Source organism: Ambystoma mexicanum, chromosome 6p, assembly GCF_040938575.1.
Source record: "Ambystoma mexicanum isolate Mex_15411 chromosome 6p, UKY_AmexF1_1, whole genome shotgun sequence".
In the NCBI taxonomy this organism is placed as follows: Eukaryota; Metazoa; Chordata; class Amphibia; order Caudata; family Ambystomatidae; genus Ambystoma; species Ambystoma mexicanum.
Genome location: NC_090935.1, coordinates 1,179,339,295 through 1,179,360,634, shown reverse-complemented (window position 1 = coordinate 1,179,360,634; position 21,340 = coordinate 1,179,339,295). Strand labels below are relative to the sequence as shown.

Below are 21,340 nucleotides of genomic sequence, written 5' to 3'. Positions count from 1 at the left end.
ATGCCTCATTTGTCACATCTCAGCCAAGCATAGAAGATGTTGGCAAAATTTGCATTAAAACACAATTGCAACCAGTTTTGTTTGGGAGTAAGGTTTTACTTCTACCATTGTTTAAATTACAGGCCTTCTCATGGCACAGGTTCAGATTTGACATGCAAAAGGCCTGCTATGAAAAGTTTCAGCTTGTCGATTGTTTTTAAATTAGAAATATCAGGCTGCATTAGAAAATGAGATCAGGCACCACTTGAAACAGCTCTCAGATGAAGAGGATTCATGAAATATGTACAACATTTGTACAATACAAATGACGCACCCTGTCAAAGTGGGGTAGAATCGATGCACTACAGTTCTAACCTGAGCAATATGAATTAGGTTAATGAAATAATTATTCTAATGAGGTTACTGCAAGTGGTGTAAGGCGAACCACAAGACAAGGGGCTGCAACACATGGGCACATGGAAGAGGCAACCTTTACTTCATTTCTGCTGAATTGAATATTCAAATCTCTTATGCCCAATGCATAACAATTTTAAGTATTTGTAATTAGAATGACGGTCTGTTTACTTCTGCATCTGAAACCCTCGAGTGAAGAAAGAATTGCCCAGGATGGGTTCATCAATTCTTTCATGGATTAGCTTGTGCCCTTGACTGGCTGCAGCTTCACCATGGATTCTTTCCCCGGATAATCAGCAAACACCACCACATGGAGATCCAATGCCTCAAAGAAACCCTCATAACCACTCACCCCCCACCCCAACACCCCTGGGCCAATAGATCTGCGAGAGGATACTCCAGGACTGAAAACTTGTTCAGGGAAAAGGGCAGGGTCAACCAAATAACCACCCCCCCAAAACAAAATGAAAATGGAAACTCTTATCCATAAAGAAATCGAAAATGTCTTTCAATTAAAAAAATCATACAAACGCAACTAACAAAGTCCCAAATATTTCTAAAATGTAAAAATAAATAAACGAGTGCTCTCTCTCTCACTTCTCTATCGCAAAACTCCTACCATACCCACCTCAACTTCCTGCAACTTAGCAAAACCGCAAAACGCAAACAGGAAATAACAGTGCTATTAGTATAAGCCAGCATTTCAACCAAAACACGTGGTTTCTTCACAAAAGATTCAGAGATTACAGTGGCTGGCTCTCAGTGAGTCTTCTGGTACAGCCAGGAAAGAGGAGTTCACTAAACCTCCCTGAATGTTTTCCTGTTGTACAATATTCTTTAATTGGTTTCTTGGGATACACTGTTTTCATTCGTAGTCTATCCAATTCATGTTCTTCGTGGTGTTCATTACTTCAGGTGACCAAAACGCAAACATTGATAATAATGTATAAATATGATAGTTTATAAATAAACTTTACACAAAATAAACAGAATTTTAACATATAATTCATAAAAAATGTGTTGATTATCACATCTAGAATTCCTTAACTCATAACACAAACACATCATATATTAAATAAATAGAATCAAAATAAAATGTACATCCCTTTCGTTACGGAAGACAATTCATTGGACTAAATCCACATAATACAATATAAAACACCTAATGTCACTGTTGAGGATCTTCGATAATTGCATACAGATCGAGATCCCCAATAGGCTCTATGACTAACCATATGTTATAATTTCAATAAAGAACGTAATGTTTGTTGTGTTAATACTGCACCACCAGAAAATTGTCTCTGCTATATGCTCTTTGTCATGTACATATCTGTCGTACTGGGCCTTATACGTTAACATTTTAGGGCACTTAGTTAACACATGTTTCCCTGTTTCAGTAGCTTCATTATCTTACATAATCGGCAGAAACGTTTGGCAAATGATATCTGGTTAATTATTCCAGTAGTAGCCAGCGCCGGTGAGTAAATAACCCTGAGAAGTAATATAAAATGTCTTAATCTAACTGCAGGGTTTAGGTTTAGATAGAACTGTGGCTTTTTATCTGTATAGAACATATACATGACAAAATTGTAGTTCTTTAGGCCTTCCAGATGGGCATAATTTTCTAACAAGTCCCAATGTGCAACTTTTTTAGTTAGAGCAATCCTTGATGTTTGAGAAAATCCCCCAGTTCGAATGCTCCACCCAATTTCCTTGAGTTAATGATCTACCTTGTTTTTTAGGAGCAATTTCCCAGTTTGCTTCAGAGTTTCCGGCCTCAGAGGCTAATAACTGGTTGCCCGAGTTGCTTAACATAGTCAAATACAATTCTGCCCTTATCTTAAGTACTAAGGATTTTTATCTAAAACAGTCTCAATTCCAGCATAATAATGGCCCTAGGTATGCAGGTAGGGAGGCCTAGAATCTTTTTCCAATATTTGCATTCAACCAATTGAGATGCAGGGATTTGGTGCCATTAATGATCATTGTAGCTAAGACCTGTTGGTATAGAAAACGAGCAGCCCAGATGGTGAAACCGTTATGCGCGATGGTAAAGCAATGGACCAAGGCAGTAATTTGGGCGGCTCTAATCTTTCTGGGTTGTTTACATTGGAGCTAATCCCCCTTAGTTTCAATGTCAATTCCCAGGTATTTGTAATTAGGGGTGTAGAGGATCTCAGACTCCTTTACCATTAGCCCAGTACAGCAATCTTTCTACTTGTGAACAGCATCAATTGCGTTTTCTGCAAATTGATCATCAGTCCATTTCTTTTCGCATATAGCCCTAAGGCTTCTGCAGACCTACGTAGGCCGCTGATTGTATGGTCTAGAATGACCAAATCATCCGCATTTGCGAGAAGTGGGCAATGTTCTTCTCCAATTAAGGGAGGGCAATTATGTACCGCTGCAATCGCTACTGGTAGGTTGCGAGTAAAAAGATTATGTAGAGTCAGGGCCATAACGCAACCCTGTTTGACTCCTCTATTCTGTTCAATTTGAGCAGTCATATTCCCCAGAGTCAAGGTTAAGGGAGACTGTATTATGGTGAAGAAGCCTCAAATAAAAACAGACCTTGTGGGCACCCTAGTAACTAATTCCGACCACAGTATTTCTCTGCGGACCAGGTCAAAGGCAGCTTTGAAGTCAACATAGAGCGCGTGTATAGGGGGGGGGGGGATTACCATTTTTTCTAGCATTAGTACGCAAAGTGTCCAAGATGACCAGGTTATGTGTAGTTGAGTAGCCCTGCCTAAATCCACATTCCTTCTCTGCCCATTCTTGAAGTTCACCTAACAAGAAGCCAGCAAAAAGTTTACCCATGCAATCGAGCATCGATAACAATCTATAATTGCTGGTGTCAGTTTTGTCACCCTTCTTATGTACTTGTATTAATATAGCCGTTTGCCATAAATGGGGCATTCTGCCCTCAAACATAACTTTTACAAAGAGGGCCTTTAGTAAAATCAGCCCAGAATTCCAGATAGCATTTTATTGCAATATTAGCAAGGCCATTAGGACCCGGCGCTCTAGACAATTGAATTTTTTTTTATCTTAGCAAGGATCATATCCACAGTAACCCTGAAGGGTGGACTGGGACTGACATTGTTATCTACCATGACTTTCACTTCATAGGCAGGGATATTAAGACCCATCAAAAACATCATCTATGTGATCCAATGGGATTGATCAAAGGGGTTTTCCTGTTACCCCTTGCTTCCCCAAGTAGTGCCCAAGTATTGTGAGAGTTCTTAGTGCACAGTAGTTGTATTGTCTCTTGCCATTGACTGAGTCTTTTGATATTTTCTTTGTCTTACCCAAGCTCTAAACTTCCCCTTCAATAGTTTACAAGCAAAGAAATAATATCTAATAGTCGGGAATATTTTCTTAGCCCTATGGATCTCTGCTCTAAGGAGTCTTTTCACCTCTCCAGTGTCTCTATAATATGGGTTTTCTTGGGAAGGGGGGGGCAGTTATAGCGATTCCATTCCCAACTGTGGCATGAAAGTTTGCAAATGTGGAAATCCAATTCAATGTCTTTGTTAGACATTACCTGAAATAAACTAGTATCCATGTAACATTCAGCTGACAAAGTAGAAGCCACGTTGGCAATATTTTTTTCTGACCAGGAGATACATGTTGCAGCGTGATTAACCCTTAGATCCCCCCCAGAGGTTTCACAATGGGATTTGCAGAGTATATTGGTAGCCCAAGTGAAGCATGGTCACTCCATACATTCTTGGATACCTCCATATCCTTTACACGACTCGCTAGGTCAGAGGTAACAAAGATATAATCGAAAGTGCTTATAGATACACCGTTTTCCCAGGGTTCTTTACCTGGGTAGTCGCTGATAGTTCTGCCATTAATCATTTCCATATCCCACAGTTCAAAGAAACTTAACCAGTACTGCCCTTTGGGGTCTACATTCGTATGCATCATTTTACTCTTAGTTCTTAATTAGGGGTTACTCGTTGTCCCGGCCCCTCCTGTCATATGACGATTGAAATCCCCCACAATCACTAAAGATTTATTTTCCTGATTCAACGTCCAATCAGAGTGTCATGTAGAGCTTCCTGGATATTTTCAATTTGGGTAGCTCCCGGTGTGCTATACAGACAGATCAACAACATGTTCTCAGCAGTACTTTCAATTAAAATCTCTAATTCAATCACAAAGTCATCCAATTTGGTCTCTTTATGTCGTGATTTTACATTATGTTGAATGCCAACTATTAGTCTCCCATATGGTCTACCCCGTTCACCCTTTTTTGCAAAAGATTGGTACAGTGTGTATCCGTTCAGGAATATCGGGGTTGTAAGCCATATCACCTGTAAACGTATACATTTATATTTGGTTATGCAAGGCAACAAGCCCTTCGGAGAGAGTAAGTGGCTGAAACCCCTACAGTTCCATGATAGAATTGAACAGCCTCAGTCCTTTTGCAATACCACAGGGAGAAATTCGGCAAACCATTTTAGAATATTATGTATGTCAGCCAACTGAACCTCCATTCTTGTCGGTAATAGGGGGGGCACTAACCTTGATCTTGGGCTAATTGAACACGGGCAATTCTCAGTAGCACTGCGCCAAGGTGTGCAATATAAACATGTGCTGAAAATAATACAAGAAGAGGAATGATTCTAAGTCCAACGGATTTAATCACGAAGTAGCCTGGCTACTTATTTTCAACACATGTTTATATTGCACACCTTGGCGCAGTGTTACTGAGAATTGCCCGTGTTAAATTTGTACTTACATCAGTGGGTTGCATTTGGCAGTGCTCCCACACCTCTCAGACTCCTGCAGCCTATGTGCTTTCTCATTATTGATGTATACAAGCGCTGTGGCCAGTGACATTTTCTGCCAAACTTGATCTTGGGCTACAACCAGTTTCCTTCGGCATTCTAGATCTTCTTTTCCTGGATCAGCGTCAATTTCCACGTCGACCTCCAGTAAGTTCCCTTTATAAATGTGCAGCAATTGGGCGGTTGCCAAGAATTTACAATGGATAGCCGAGACATTAGTGTACAGAACATGAAATGGTTCTATGTATTCAAAGTCTTCAGATGTTAAGACTCTCAATTCTGGAATCGAGAGCAGTCTGATCAGAACTTCAATTCTCATGAGCCAGTCATGGTCGTTGTTTTGATAAAGGTTCTTAATTATACAAATGAGATTATTACTAATTGCTGGCTTCTGCCCTTTATCCATACATACTGGTTTCGGGGTTGCCCCGGGGCGGGGGGGGGTTGACTTCCACTATTAGGTGGAAGTGAAATATTATCTACTTCCTGCTCAAGCTGCGACGTGATAGGTTCTAATGATTCTTCCTCTTCGTCAGGTAATTCCTGATCTTTCTCAGGTATAAGCCAACGTGAGGCACCCAGCCCTTTCCGAATTTCTCTTTTTTCCCCTAAACTGCTTTTATCTTCATTTTTTCGTACTCTTATCTGTGGAGCAGACTCTGGAAGTGGGGATTCCACAGTACAGGGACGTTTCCTCATTGCTTACCTCTTTGCTAATCTCTGATGCTTTCGGGAGAAATACCACTGAATTGTCATATTGAGATCTAATTCCGGGATCACAGTTGGCTCGTTAACCATCCGTATAGCTTCAGAGAGGTTGTTCTCAGTCTCCTCGATGGAATTTTTATTCATGGCACTCAGTGTTGCTAGATTTATTGTATTTTCTAGAATCAACCAAACATTTTTAACAAGATCTTTAGTGCGAACTGCAGTGATCCCACTGATGATTGTATCTCGACCAGGGTATTGTGACATAAGGATTCGATGTTAAGCTCAGGTTCTGAGATTTCTGAATGTATAGTTAAATTTGGTGAGACAGAATCTCTGTTTTTATCGTAGACTGCAGACTTTCTCTCTTTATCACTCCCTGTTCGTGGTCCGCTGTAGATTTAACCAATGCAGGGGTCATTGATCTTTGCACCGAGAGGCATAACTCTAGGGAGTTATCGATTTCTACCTCATTCGAACTGTCTTGTGGATTACTACCATTAAGACTATTTGATACCTCCTTCTCCAGTGTGGTCGGATTCTTCTCCACTAGTGGATTAGGTGGAAAAAAGACTTAATCACACATTTACTTAATGATGTTTGCTTTTCCAGTTTGCTTTTAGTGCCCGCCTTCACTGCTCATTCTGCAGGTTCTTTGGAGTTATTCCTACACAAGTTATAATTAGTTTGTTGTAACCTTTACTGGGGAGACATCTTTACTCTCTGAAAGATTTCTGTCACTCAACTTTTCACTTCCAATTCTTTACGGTACTGGAACTTTGTGTATGATAACCAATATTACCAGCGTTTATTCCAGCACTCCGCACCTTAGAGCGCCCCTCATGGAGTTAACAGGATCAAAGGAAATGCTTCTGGTCTTGTTTATCTTAAGGCACTCCGCTGGCATGCAGTTAAATAATGGTGGCACAACGCAACTCTCTCGAGGTTACTCTCAATTCAGAAAAGGCTTGTAACAGCCTCAGCCCCTCCGCTCACCCCCTCACCCCCCAAGCACCCCCAGGCAGCCTACTGGCAAGCCGAGTCTGCTACCAAGCTGATAGGCAGCAAACGAGGAGGGGCTGTGGGCAGGCAATTGAGGCGGGCGGGCGGATAAACCACAGGTTTAGCTTACAGGGCTGAGAGCACACGCAATGAACTTCGCTACCGTCCACTCCCCACTCCTATCCTAGCCTGTCCCAGCCAAAAGGCTCCGGTATCCTGTCTGTCAAGGGAGCCCAACATCGGTCACAGTTCTTCAAGCTGAGCGCAATCCCAGTTCACAGGACACGGGATACAGGACAAAGGGCAGAATGTGAAGCACAAAGCACGCCAGTACACTCGACGTCCACAGGTGACTAGAGGAAAGGACCCACTGATTGCCTTGAGAATGTCAAGCCACACCAGCTCTCTCTGATTCTCTCAATGCTGGCTGCTTCCGACAGTCCGGTGATCAAAGCTATTTTTTTTTCAATTCATCACAATTCAAAAATCTATATAATTCCATCAATACAGCAAACATGAAAAAAGAAAATCACAAAAATAAACGTAGATGTCAAGCCGTTTTATTATAAAAAGTGTTTGGCTCTCCTGTGCCAAGTAAATAAGAGGCATGTTGCAGAAGCATACATGGAGTCGGCTGTAGACAATAGCCTTCAGTGAAAGACTGCCAACGTAAGATTTATTATATCCTTATTCCTCAGCAAATGATTTAGCCATGTACTATGGAAATCTATGTATGCTGGGTAGAGTTATAAAAAAATGTTGCCAGACTTAATCTGTATGGAGACACAAGACTGAAGATTTCCGGGTTCCATTTCCTTGCTAACTTGGCTATAGGCACAATGCCTAACTTCAGTTTTAATAGGGTTATGTAGTAATAATTATGTACAAGGCCCAAGCATTGCTCATACTATAGAGAATATTTGTTTGACAGATAGCTAAGAAACTAGTCGCAATTAAATAGATCTTTCAGGAGGTCATGATAAAAATGTGTGTTTTACTAGTTGGATAGATCTCATATGCCTTGCCGGACAGCCAGCCAGCCAATCACCTAGGAGTCCATTGCCTTTTCCTGAGAGACTAAGCACAGGGAGTTTCAGGCACCTCCCTCACTTCCTGCCTACCCCAGACACCCTGGAGCCAGAGGAGGGCTTCACTCGTTAATCCCGCCAAAGACAAATTGAACAAAGGGACCAAACCTGGTTTGACACGCATATATGGCATCACGCAGTATAGTAACTGACCTCGAATTTCCAGCACGTACACCAGCTGTATGAAATAAACAGCTGGACCGCCCCGACCTCCGGCACTTGAGGCGATTCTCTGTGCTCCAGATTCCGGAAATGTATTACTCCTTAAGTATGGCAGATGCAAGAGGCAACAGGGTTGGAGAGGCAGACCAGCAGGTCACGGCAGACCGCTCCAGCGGGGCAGCTCCAAGGACATTCAAATTGTTCAGTAAAGTGGCCACGGAAGAGGGTGGAAGTAAATCAGGTGCGGGTAATGGAGTGCAGAGGGGTTTTCAGTATAGGTGGTTTGAGGAGTGAGATTGGTGTACCCCTCCCGGCCCACAACAGCAGCTAGGCAGCGCAGCACCAGGGGATACAGATCAAACTGGCTCTCACTGACTTACTGCTGGACCTGTGAAGGGTCCAGTAGTGGATAGCAAAGGTATTCTGTTGATGAAGGGGAGGGATTAGTTAGGTACTAAGGGCTGAGGTTTTCGCACGGATGCTCTGCAGCAGCTCCTCCGGCACTGCCCCCATGCTACCAGTGCCAGAGCTCTCCGCTCCAGCCAGATCAACTCTGTGCTCCCGAGGAGGATATGTTGGCTGGGAAGATAGGTCAGAAGAATGCAGGAAAGGTATGTTTGGCAGCCACTGCATGGAGCCCAACGGAGGTTTAGAGCATGTTGCATATAGGTAGACCCGCAATCGCTGACTCTGCAAGGCACGTCGCCCGCTCAGGGCTCAAATTTGTAGTCAACGATGAAGTGGCGATTGGATGGAATGAGCCCCGAGTTAGATGTTGTCTATGCTCCACGGGGCAGGTCCGCAGATGAGGTCTCACAGTGGGGTCCCGGCGGGCCTGAGGTAGAGGGTTCCTGCACCTGGTTGCCTAGTATGATCAGGAGGATTCCAAGGGCTGGGGAGCAGCAAGGCAGTCAGGCGTCAATGTCCATCCCCCAGGCCGGGACACAGGAGCAGCCCATGCAGTGTGCCACCACGAGGGCATGGGGTGCCTGCAAGCAGGATCTTTGAGGCCAGCAACCACAGACAGCAAGGGTCCCCCTCGCCGCAGTCTGGTCCTCTGCAGGGGAGTCTGGCGGAAACCATCCACGATGCCAGGCAGAAGAAGTCTTGCAGTGGGTAGGTCCGCAGAGGAAAAGATATGCAGTGGGGTCGCAGCAGGCCCGATGTACAGGATTTCTGCACCTGGTCTCCAAGCGTGATCGGGAGGATTCCTGCAGCCGGGGAGCGGTGAGGTAGTCAGGTGTCCTCGGCCGTCCCCAAGGCCGGGATGCAGATGAGGAGCAGCTCGCATCGCATGTCACGCCACCGGGATGATGAGGGGCACCTACAAGCAGGATCTCTGAGGCCTGCACACCCTAGCAGCAGTCACAGACTGCAAAGGTCCCCACGCCGCAGTCCAGGCACTGGCACAGAGAGTCTGCCAGGAGTCGTCCATGATGCCAGGCACCCCGATAGTTGAAGTGGAGAAAAGCACGCACACCTGCCAGGGCCTCACGTCTATCCAGCCGCGGGTGGCGCGAGATCCGCCGGAGAGTCAGGGTAATCAATGCAGATGAACGGCTGCACTACGGGGCTCTCCAGTCATCACCACCTGTGCCTCATAGGTTCACACATCCAAGGGATTCCAGCTTCCAAGGTAATGCGCCGGCAAAGGAGGCTGAATGGACACATTTATATCGGCCGGTGTCGGAGCTCCAGCCACGCAACAGTGGCTCTTGAAACTCTGTATGCTTAATCCCCTTGGTTACAGGAATGCACCCAAAGGTGATTGTGCGGCTGGCTGTCCTTGAAGGACAGCCACCCTGCTGTGTGAGTGACAGCTAGGCTGCAAATGAATGGGAGAAACCTGCATAAAAGCCTTGCCTTTTTTCTTGAAAGGCATTCGACCACTCGACAAAGGAATCCTAAGAAGAACGAGATGCTTGCTGCAACTTCTGGACCGTTGGTTTGCCCGGTGAAGCCCTGCTGCAGTGCTGAAACTCTGAATTCACCTCAACTAGAGAAGCTCTGCAACAGATGACTTCTCCCCTTGGGTTGGTGGGAACAATAAACCCCAAAGCGAACTCGTCTGGACATCCTCTTGGAGCTGGCCGTACTTCCATTGCTGTTGCAGGAACCAATTGCAAGAGAGGAACTCCCATGAAACAGAACTGGCCAAGCCTGAGCCACCTCAGAGTGCTGGACCCAAGAAGCGAGGACAGTCCATAAAGGTATCCAAGAACCGCAGTGGTGCAGTTTGCGAAAGCCATGAGGAGCTGAAACCGTGAAATGCAGCTGATCTGAAGTTTGCCCAATGCTGCCGCTGACTTTCAATTCGTAGTGCAGGAGTCCCAAGACATCCTCCCTCTTGTCCCCACAACTGAGGCCCAGGAACACAGGATCTGCAGACCTACAACTGGAACACAAGCCAGCAGGAACCAATTTCTTAAGACCAAAAAGGTACTAACTAAGGGGTTGCTTATGTCTTGTTGTGTAGCCTTGCTAGCTCACAGTTGAGTGTTGTCTTGGTTGCCTTTGCAGAGTTACTTGATGCTTTGCCCCTCACAGGCCTCTCAATTTGTGGCCCTACAGTGATTTCATTTCTACAAATATTTCCAAAACATTGTGCAAGACTTTTTACCTACCTGCAAGAAGTTATTCAGTTCACCTAGACTTTCGCAACTAACATTGGCTGTGCTGGCTCCCTGAAAGACTCTTCTTACCTCTGACTTTGTGCTTTAACTATCCTTCAACAAAAGTCACACAGTAGATATCTTGTGTAGCTGGGAACGGGTTAATTTACTTTGCATTGGAGGGTTCAAAAAGTACTTACCTGGTGTTAACCATTATTTTATTCCCTCATCTTTTCCTTTTGACACTAATCTCAGTATTGCTCTAAATGTGCCAGTGATAAATAACTAGGACACTGTGGACATTGATATAAGTCACCTCAGGGTGTAGGAAGTGTCTGTGTGTCATCCCAAATGGGTATTTACTGATTTATCTAAACTGATAGTGTGTAGATTTGAAGTATATTATTGTGTTACATATTGTTTTGCTACATTCTAAAGAAGGCTTATTCAACCGACTGTTAAACTTAATAAATCATTTTTTAATCAAGAAACCTTGAGAGCAAGTGTTTATTTGGATACTTTTCACTATGAATCAGTGTGATAACCCTACAGCTCACATTGACCCTTCTTGAGATAAGCCTGGCTGCTCAGTCACTCTACCAACATGTGTAGTACATACTTTTACCAAAGGTTGGGTTAACTATTTCCAAGAGGACACGGCTGGTGCAGACTCCCACAGGGTACTGCATACAATCTTGTCTAACAGTGAGGGTAGAAGAATATATAATGAAATTGAAGATCCCCCATCATACAATTCAATCAAAATATTCATTCACACGTCTAGCATTTTTCAGAATTTGTCATATTTACAATGGACATTTTTAAAGAACAAAAAAAATACTCACCAAAATAGCCTGGCAGAGGGTTTTTCCATACATCCGTTTGTAATGCGCCTTGATTTCATTCATGTCAATTCCAGAACGGGAAACCATGATTCTGATCAATTTTTTGTCATTAGTTCCAGAGCCCTGTTCAGATTTAAAGTAATATTTGTTAGAAAATTCATTCTAGGCTTGTGCTCTAAGCATTTCAGACCGCATATTCAGACATTTTTATTTAATCTAATGGTGTCTTTAATTTTCATAAGTAGTTTCAGTACCTGAAGTAAGAGAGCACCAGTGATGACAGAGTGTACTTTAGCATTAGGTAGCCAGGATATACAGAACTGTAGAGGGTATCCGAGCAATGGAGATTCATTCCATCCAGGATTTCAGGGGGACAGCTGAACTAGCAATGAGAGCAAAGCTCAAGTAGTCAATGTTTCTGATAGGGGGCGTTTCCTAAAGTCCACCAGGAGCTAAGACTCTATAAAACTATCATTTGGTATACAGGTACCCAACTCTTAGTATATGTCTGTACTACCCAAAGGATTGGTAGAATGGCAGAGCTTCCAGGCTTATCTAATGAAGAGGATGTGAGATGTAGGCAAGTACACTGAACCTAGTCAATAAAATAGCCAAAAGAAACTCTTACACACTGAAAGTTATATTAAAGTCATATTAAAATATACATGTGCTCTTACATACATGGCAAGGTAGGTAAATACTTATTTAGACTAACACACGTAGGAAATAGCAACAATACTTTTCATAGGTGACTGCTTCAACAAAATGACAACAAAAATGACAGTTATGGCAGTTGCACTGTTTAAATAGTAGTGCCACGCACGCTCATTTGTTAGAGAAATAACAATTGAATTCATTTACTAAATTCACCTAGACAAACTCTGTAGGAATGAACACCATCAGCAGTAATTTACTTCTAAGCAACATTTTTCAAGGCTTCTAATGCTTTGGCAGTGCAATCCCAACTATTCAAGCGCTCAAAGTCAGTGTAGGATAAGAGCAAAAATCTTATGCAGCAGCAGAAAAGTTAAAGTTCCTCAGCATACTATAGTTGCTTAAATAAAATGCTTAAAAAAATATAACAATGTATAAAGGACCCTGAAAGGCACACCCTAAAAGCACACAAGCTGAAACACCTGGGCAAGAGGTATGTGAGGAGATCCTAACACCTGGTATCACACTCCAGTCACACTGGAGTGACTATTTGGCTTGAGGTAAGTTCTACCTTGAGCCCCACAGTACCTTAGGGTGGTTGAAGAACATGCAGCTGGATTATTTCCTGTGCAGAAGCGACAAACCTGGTTTTCTGATTCCTTGGTCTGGTGACAAGGTGGTCTCCGAATGTGATGTCACAGCAGCAGTCATGAGAAAGGACCCTCAGCAAGGATTTCTTTGGTCTCCCATGTCTGTCTGCGTTTTTTGTGACTTTTTATCAGCTCCAACAGTGAATGGTTATCGCCTGGTCGATCTGCCTCGATTCTGCAGTCCTGTACTCTGGTGAGAGGACTTGGATGAGTGGGATTATGCCTCTGGAGGTTCAACTGGAGCTCACCAAAGTTTTGGGAGGATTCAACAACGCATTGGTGTTGCACTGCAAATTGGTCAGAGGTCCCCTGGTTTTGCAGTTTACAGCCCTGCAATACAACAGCATGTTGGGGGGATGGCTCGATCTGAAGTTCGTCTTAGCACTGGCTGGTCCCACTAGCCCCAGAGAAGGAGTTGCCCTCTTCAGAGCTCCTCGTTCAATAAGAAAACTGGGTCAGCACAGCAGTGGTCGCTTCACAGTTACTGGAAGGGTCTGCAGGCATCTCAGATTGTCTTCAGCTTCGGATCTTCTGTTCAAGTGATCCACTTGCCTTCTGCCTCAGGAACCTCACCTTTAGTTCTTTTTTTTATTTTTATTTGGTTTATTCAAACCTTTAAAAAAACACACACATTACAATCTTCCAGTCTCTCCTTTCAATTACTAGTTCCCTTCAACAATTTACAACCTCTTAATTTCACACACATAAGCCAGGTTCCTACTCCGTAACAATTTTCTTACTTTTGTAAACCCAGTTTCTCATTCTCTATATCTAAAATATTTTTCAACACTCGAAGGAAATTTATTAGAGCAAATAGAACTGCTCTGTTGTTCCCCTCAAACAGTGCCTTCCACCAATTCTCTGTATTCATGAATTGATGCTCGTTGATCAGTTTTCCAAATTGTCTTTCTCTTTGGTGTTCAAAAGCAAGACAACTCATGACTAAGTGTTTGATGGATTCTTTGCTCTTTTTACAGAATCTGCATACTGGATCAATGTTAGCATACTTTGTCCATGTAGCCAAACGTTCTTTCGTTAAGAACAAATTCATTCTGAATTTCATATACAAAGCTCTTGAGTATTGATCCGGTAAGCAGGTTAGATATGTGTGTCGCTGACCGTAGGCTTTTGCTTCCCCCGGTACCTCACACATTAGAGTTGAGTTCGCTCTTAAATCACAGGTTGATATCCAGTCAGTTCTCCAGATTGTCGTTTTAGCCATGACTGGATTCTCTATTAACAATGAGAGATTAATGCCATACTCCTCTAGTAGAGCCTTGCAGAGGACATTCCAATCAAACAAGGTGGAAGTGATTCTGTCTTTGTCAGACTTATGTAGTAATTCAAATTGCGGCACCGGAGTTTTGACCATCGTTTTTCTATATATACTTAGGAGGTTCCATGTAACTCTTGCTTTGATTGATATGAGCCCTAGTTCATACCGTAGGCATGTTGTTGATGTACCCTTTGGAAGCTGCAAGACACGGGACCAAAAAATGTTTTCTAGAGATTTCCACAAGTCCTCTGCGCAACCAAATGCGTTTTCTCCGCCGTATATAAGTATAGGTACCGCTTTTTGCTCATAAAATAAGATGACTGGTTTTAACGAAAATTTGCCAAATTTCTTATTAATTAATTGCGCCTGGCACGCCAGCTGCCGACACTTGCTTTTTGCAGCAATGGACCACGGTTCGTCTCTTCTGCTGGCGCTAATTTTCATGCCCAGGTAGGTCGAGCTCTTTACGATTTGTAGGTCCTCATTTGCAATTCGCCAGCAAAATTTTCCTTTTTTACCTTTGTTTCCCTGTAGCTTTTCCAAAATCAGAATTTCACTTTTTTCTTTGTTGATTTTAAGGCCGTTTTCTGTTGTATAATGCTCAAGACAATTGAGTTTTCGCTGGAGCCCAATCGGCGTTAAGTCCACCAAAATGAGATCATCAGCATAGGCCAAATATTCTATTGGGGTTCCATAAAGTTTTGGAGGAAAGGTAACTACACCGTTGAACGCTTGCTTTATATCTGAGATAAAGAGATTGAAAATAATTGCTGCTAATGGGCAGCCTTGCTTCACGTCCTTATATGTAGCAATATCAGCAGACAACGTGCCTTTCTCATCCAACCGAATCTTGATAGAAGTGCCTGTGTGTAATTCACGGATTGCATCCACTAGACTCGAAGGACAGTTCCACCTCTTAAGTTTTTCCCACAGCAGTTCCCTGTCTATGCTGTCAAACGCCTGTAACAGGTCTATTAGTGCCGTGTATATTTTTGTGTTTGACTTCAATGCATCCATTTTTAGCAGATTTAGCAGTAGCAAATTTAACCCACATCCTACTCCTTTTACAAAGCCCGCTTGTCTGGGATCTACGTGTTTTGAGGATATGGCCCATTTAAGGAGTTTTTGTTGTAGAAGGCTTGCATAGACTTTCCCCAAAACATCAAGTAGCGCTATAGGCCTATAGTTTCGAGGATTAGTTCGGTCCCCTTTTTTAAAGATAGGTACCACCACCGCATTTTTCCATGACTTCGGGGTTGAACAGTTCTTAATAACCCTTTCGAACAGTGTTACACAGAAGTCTGTCCATAGTTCTGGGTTTTTCTTGAGTGTGAAGTTGGTTAAGCCATCTGGCCCGGGTGCTCTAGAGTCATGCACATTTTTAATTACATTAAGTATGTCAAGACGCTCAAACACCAAATCCCATTTCTTTAGCGCTGTGTATACCCAGACTGTGGAAGATGGATCTTTAGCATATAGATTCGAGTAGAATTCGATCCACTTTTCTTCCAAGACTGCGTTGGCTTGTAGTGCATGTTGAGGCGCCAAGCTGTTGTTTATCAATCTCCAGTACTCAGCCGATTTTTTACCAGACATTTTCTGTAACATAATTTCAGAGTCATTTTGCACCAGAATTGCGGCATGTGATTTGTGCCAATTCCGATATCTTTGTTTAATCATTCGTTTACACTCCATTTTAGTTAAACTGCTTGTGTTTTTTATGGCCCTTAGTTCTTGTCGCATGGCTCTTTTTCGTTGCATAACAGCCATATCAAATTTGTGTTTTGCTCGAAACCCCTTGCGATGTGTGTTACGTTTCTGTTCTTCGTAGTCGCACAGGAGGTCTCGGTATTCAAGAGCTTTTGAGCCATGTTGGAAATTGTGTGTAATGGCAATAACTTCTGTATCCAACAAATTTAAACGAATCCTATTGGAACCAGCAGTAACCGCAAAGCCCCAATTTTCCTTGTTACACGGAATAGGCAGTTCAAATATGAATTGAACCATATCGTGGTCACTATGCTTCATTTTGATGACTTCCATTTTTTTTGTCCGTTTGTGGATGTTTTCAGAAACGAATATATAGACAAGTACTGATGCCTGATCAAGTCTTCTCCAAGTAGGGCATGCAGGAATGTCCCCAATAGTGTGGCCGTTGAGCATTGATAGACCACGAAACTCCATTTCTAAGCACCACTGCGCTGCTGTTCTTTCATGTTTGTGCGCCTTCTTATCTTTTAGCTCGGTTCTATCTCCGTTTTGGGCGCAAATAATATTTAGATCTCCACATACAATTAGGTCCAGTGGCAGCTCCTTTGTTAGGAGATCATCGATCAGTGTTGTAATTTGATCAATAAAAAGTGAGTCGTCCTTGGCCAGATGATTCCAATATATGTTAATGATAAACAGACAAGGTGCCTTACATCCATTTTGGTGTGTAGTGATGGTAACAACCTGGATAAAAGGGGATGGATTAAAAGAGTTCACAATCTGAAGGCCGGATGCTTTTTTTGTGGCCACAAGCAGGCCAGCCATCGGTCTGCCTTTTGCCTGTTTTATGGCTGGATTAAATGCCACCTCAAAGCCTTCCAGCAGCGGAGTTTGCGTTAACCAAGTTTCTTGTAAGCATATTATGTCCAATCCACTGGCCCACAATGTTTCAAAGAGGTGCAAGAAGCCGCGGGTATTCCATGAGCCCAGAGTGCATCCTTCAGGGTTCTCTGGTTCCTGGCGTTACTTCTCCGATTGATTATTTATGGTTGCAGCCAACCATGTCCAGTCGTCATCACTGTTGCTTGAACATTCCTGGTTCTTTGTATCAACCCCTGTGCGCTGAGGGCTTGTCATTCCGTTAATCGTTATTCTTATCGGATCCTTTATGTAAGATACCTGATGCGAACCCAACGGCGCCTTGCCAGCTTTGGTTACAACCCGGTTTATTTCTGTTTCTTCAGTCAGAGGATGGTTTGTCGCCGCAACTGTTTGCAAATCTGTCTTGTCTTCGGATGAACCAGACTGTCTGTCTTCTTTGATTTTCGCTATGTCAAACCCCAGTGATATTAATACGGGGCCGGCGTCCAACAGGGCTTCTACTATGAGTTTAGACTCTAGGTGTAAAATCACAGCATCATTTTTTTTCTCGTCGAAAAATTCAACGATTTTTAGATCCGTGGATTCGATTGCTCTTAAACTTGGAATTAAATGGCACAGCCACAACACATTATGTCGATTTAAAATTAAATCGTCAGATGTTTCAATTCGTTCCAAGAGGAGTCGGTGTGGCATTTGAGTTGTGTGTGCTTGTGAGTTCCTTTCCTTGTTGTCGACTTTTGGCGTGTACACATTTTTGTAACTCTGCCTCATTGTTTGCGTCTTTAGATCGATTCCTGTCTTAAGGCATGAAGTTTGTCTATTTCTGTGCGGTATCGGATGACCATTATTCACAGAGAAGATTTCTCTGTTTTGATCTTGCGCATTAACAGTGTCATGCAACACCTCCCAGTCCTCTTGTGGATTTGGCACCCGGCCTTTGATTTGCGACTTGGCAACTATTAATCTTCGTTTGGCCTCTAGTGTCGTAAATATAGGTTCCAAGTGATTCTTCGCATTTTGTAGCGAGGATAGAGGTTGGAGAAGTTTGCACTTTCTGTGTGGAAGAGTCAAGGAGCTCGCTGTAATTTGATCCTTTGTTACGGCCAGTGTCACCGTATCACATGCTTTTGTGTCATCCTGGATCGCCAGCGCAATAGATCCCTCTGGAGCAATCACAGATTGCGTCATGATAGGTGCATCGAGCACACTCGAGGGGTGTGGCGCGGCAGATTCCTTCTCTACCAATTCTTCATCATTATATGTTGAAAGGTTTATTAGGGGATCGGTGCCATCACTGCTGTTACTTATAGATTCTTCTAAGAGGATTGGGCCAGCTGGTACTACGTGTACTCCTTCCTTTGTTCCAGCATTTTCGACCCCATGGAAGGGTCCGTTAACCGTTACGTTAACTGTTTTAAGATGACGCAGGAATTTTCTTGAGTCAGCATTGCGTTTGGCTTTCCTTTGAGGCTGATTTTTACTTTTTTTAGTCAAGCCGCTCTTAGGCTGTGCACTGCTTACAGTGTTCTTTTGTGTGTCCAATGGGCCTTTGAAAATGCTATATAATTCGGGCATGGCAATAGCCTCCCCATTGAGGGGCGTAGCTGGCATTTGGGTGCTTGTTGCTTCCCTAATGGCTGGTAGTGTTGAAGTCGATGGCACTTGCGGATTTAAATGAGCCAAATTCGAGGCCGCTTGGGACTCCTTAATAGCGTTTGCGAAACCACTGCTGACCTTGTTTAGTTCTTTTAAAGGCACGTTCACAGGGTGGCAGTCAACTGCAAGTGTGCTATTTGCAGCAGCCACCGATGCTGGTACACCACCAGAATTGTTCAGTGTTTGTAATAAGCGTACCTCGCTGTCAACAGGGCACAAACGGTTCAGTGCATTTTCCATTTGTGACGGTGAGCTTAAGGTAGCGTCTTGTGCTGGGCCGGTAAGGTGTTTTTGAGTGTTCCGTGTAGCATTAACACAGGCTTGTTCAGTGAGGCGTTCTACATTTGTTGGGTTAGCTGTTTTAGGTAACCGGCCATTAGCTGGACAACCAGTCCCGTCCGTTTGCTGGTCGTTTTTTTTTTTTCTGTTGTTGAAAAATCCCCAATGCCTCTTTTGCGACTTCGGCCAACAATCTTTTATCTAAACTTGCATTTTTAGCATGTTCAACAAGGGTTTCTATGGCCCAGTCGGTTTTTCGATGGATTTCATGAAGCACTTCTTTACAGTGGAAGTTTTTGTTTTCCATGCTAAGCAACTTGTTATTTATTGTAGCAACCACTGATGAAAGCTCTTTTATATTCTCGTTAAGATTTTCATACATTTTGATAAATGGAGCCATTGATAATGTCATGGATGAAATTATAGTTGCTTGTAAATCTTTGGCATGGTGAGCAGTGTCCCTCTCTTCTAACACGTTATTAATAGATCGTGGATGTATCCTATCACGATTCACAGGTCTTCTAATCTTTGGGTATGGGCGTTCCATTATCGATGAGTCAGTAGAGTCATCGTCTGTTGAGGAAACAGTAGCGGCTAAGGGTTTAATTGGTTCTGGCTGTGTTGTGTTAGTTTTTGAGAGTGGTGAAGAGAGGTTTAGTGGAATAGTTACCATTTTCAGTTTTTTGTTCTGTGAGCAGCTGACGCTAGGTGATATGCTCTCGATTAGCCTCCTACGTTTCAATCCGGAGCTTTCTTCTCGTGATTGTAGTATGGGCTGTGGTATCGTTGGTGCTTCATCAACACCCGGACCAATGTTTTCACACTCCGACATAGACACTCCACAATTTGCTAATTTTTTAGAAGCTCTTTCCGCATTAAGGCGTGTGAGGGCGTTTAAAAGTTTGTTAACTACTTCCAAGGAATTTCTTCTTTCCGATCCGGGTTTCAGGTCAATGAAGGGGGTAGGGCGATCTTGATTAGTTGACTCTTGATTTTGATCTTGGCTAACCACTCTTCCCACTCGTGATGGTGTCACACTCTTTATTAACACAACATCTTCCCCACTTGACTCTGAGCCATTTTTACCCTTGAAAACGTCATCGCTGGTATCCTCTGCCGGATGGTTGGTATTGCCAATGAAGGGTGCTGTATCTACAGCACTATAGAACCTAGGCTGTGGGGACATTGGATTTCCAGTGGGATTGGGCGATTGATTAGTGGACAAGTTCAGATATGAAGTCGCACCATCCATGGATATCTGATGCTTGGCCCAGTCACCAGCAAGTACACTGTGTTTACATGGCAATTTGTGAGCATCGTCCGTCAAAACCACTAAAGTTGTTTCCGTAGTTGCTTCAGCAGGGGAGCTTGTCTGCTCCATAATCCTTGGATGGGACCCTCCACCTACCGCGTCCACAGCGGTAGGCCCCCCTGCCCTGGCAACATGGTATCTAAGGTAGGATCCTTCTTTATTTATCTCTTCAGCAAGGGTAGCCCCACCACTGTCGCTCATGTCATTTATTGCATGCAGCTCCTCAGGCAGCCAAGTTTCCTGCTCCTGTACGTCCACTGATAACACAGTAGAGGGCAGTGTCTGAGGGCAGATCTCCCGATCCATGACTCGGGCAAGGCAATTAGGTGGTTTCAGTATTGCACAGTGCAAATTACCACTTATTTGTTCCATATGAGGTGAACCTCTAGATGGTGTGGGCGATGGTACTGTAATATTTAGTGGTAGTACCTCAGCTGGGTGGGTGACAGTGTTTATTAGCTCAGCGGGCCGCTCCATATTTGATCCTGCTGCACTAGCGTCTTTCTGCTGATCATTTATGTACTGCGGCGGCTCCATGGTCGACGTAGATTCTAATTTGCGCTGGGCACGTGTTTCTCGCATTGTGGGAGCCTGTTTGAAGTTTACTGCAATACTATTTAAGAGCGAATGTTAGCCTTTACAAAAAAAATGGTTTCTGTGTTGTCAGTAGAAGATTAGGACACGTCCACAGCAAGGACATACACACCAGCTCCCGCTTCCACTTACCAGCGTATATATAGAGGTGGGTGGCCGTGTTGTCCGAGTCAGACGTGGCACGATGTAACTTCTTACCGCAGCCGGCAAGTTCAAGCCTTTTCTCCTCTCAGGATATCTCTAGTCGCACAAAGGTAGTGGAACTACTGGCATCCGGCAGCCGCACACGCCGAACAGCCTAACAGCACCAGCCCTTCTGCCACCAGGGCTTACGCCGCGAGGGTGGTTGGGCCGGCAATTAGTACCCGGCTGTGGTCACGTGATCAGTCACGTGAGCGGTATGAGCCCCGCCTCCTCCAGGAAGCAGGGAGCAGCAAGAGCTCCTGCTCGCAATGCTGCTGGCCACAGATAACAAAGCCTTTTCTTGTCAGAACGTTCGCAGCTCAAGGCACACCTTCAGCGTCCACAACTACACCAATTAATTCAGAATTCCCGTTCATTCCTCAGCAAACTCTCCCTGCAGTTTACAGAAAAGGGCGGGTGGCAAGCCTGGCCGGCAGGTCCACTTAAGAATTATCGAGCATTGTTCTAAAATATGGACCAAAAATGTACTTACTCCATTGGCAGTGCACATCAGTGAACTAGGACACAC

General features: G+C 43.7%; 1 protein-coding gene across 1 annotated transcript in view; it reads right to left on the bottom strand.

Moving 5' to 3' along the window:
• LOC138510290 (annexin A1-like) overlaps positions 1-21,340 on the bottom strand; it is a 307,467-nt gene that overhangs the window by 1,325 nt on the left and 284,802 nt on the right. Inside the window, exon 12 of the mRNA XM_069625822.1 lies at positions 11,616-11,738. Within this exon, the coding sequence (XP_069481923.1) occupies positions 11,616-11,738 (123 nt within the window). The remainder of the gene's footprint in view (positions 1-11,615; positions 11,739-21,340) is intronic.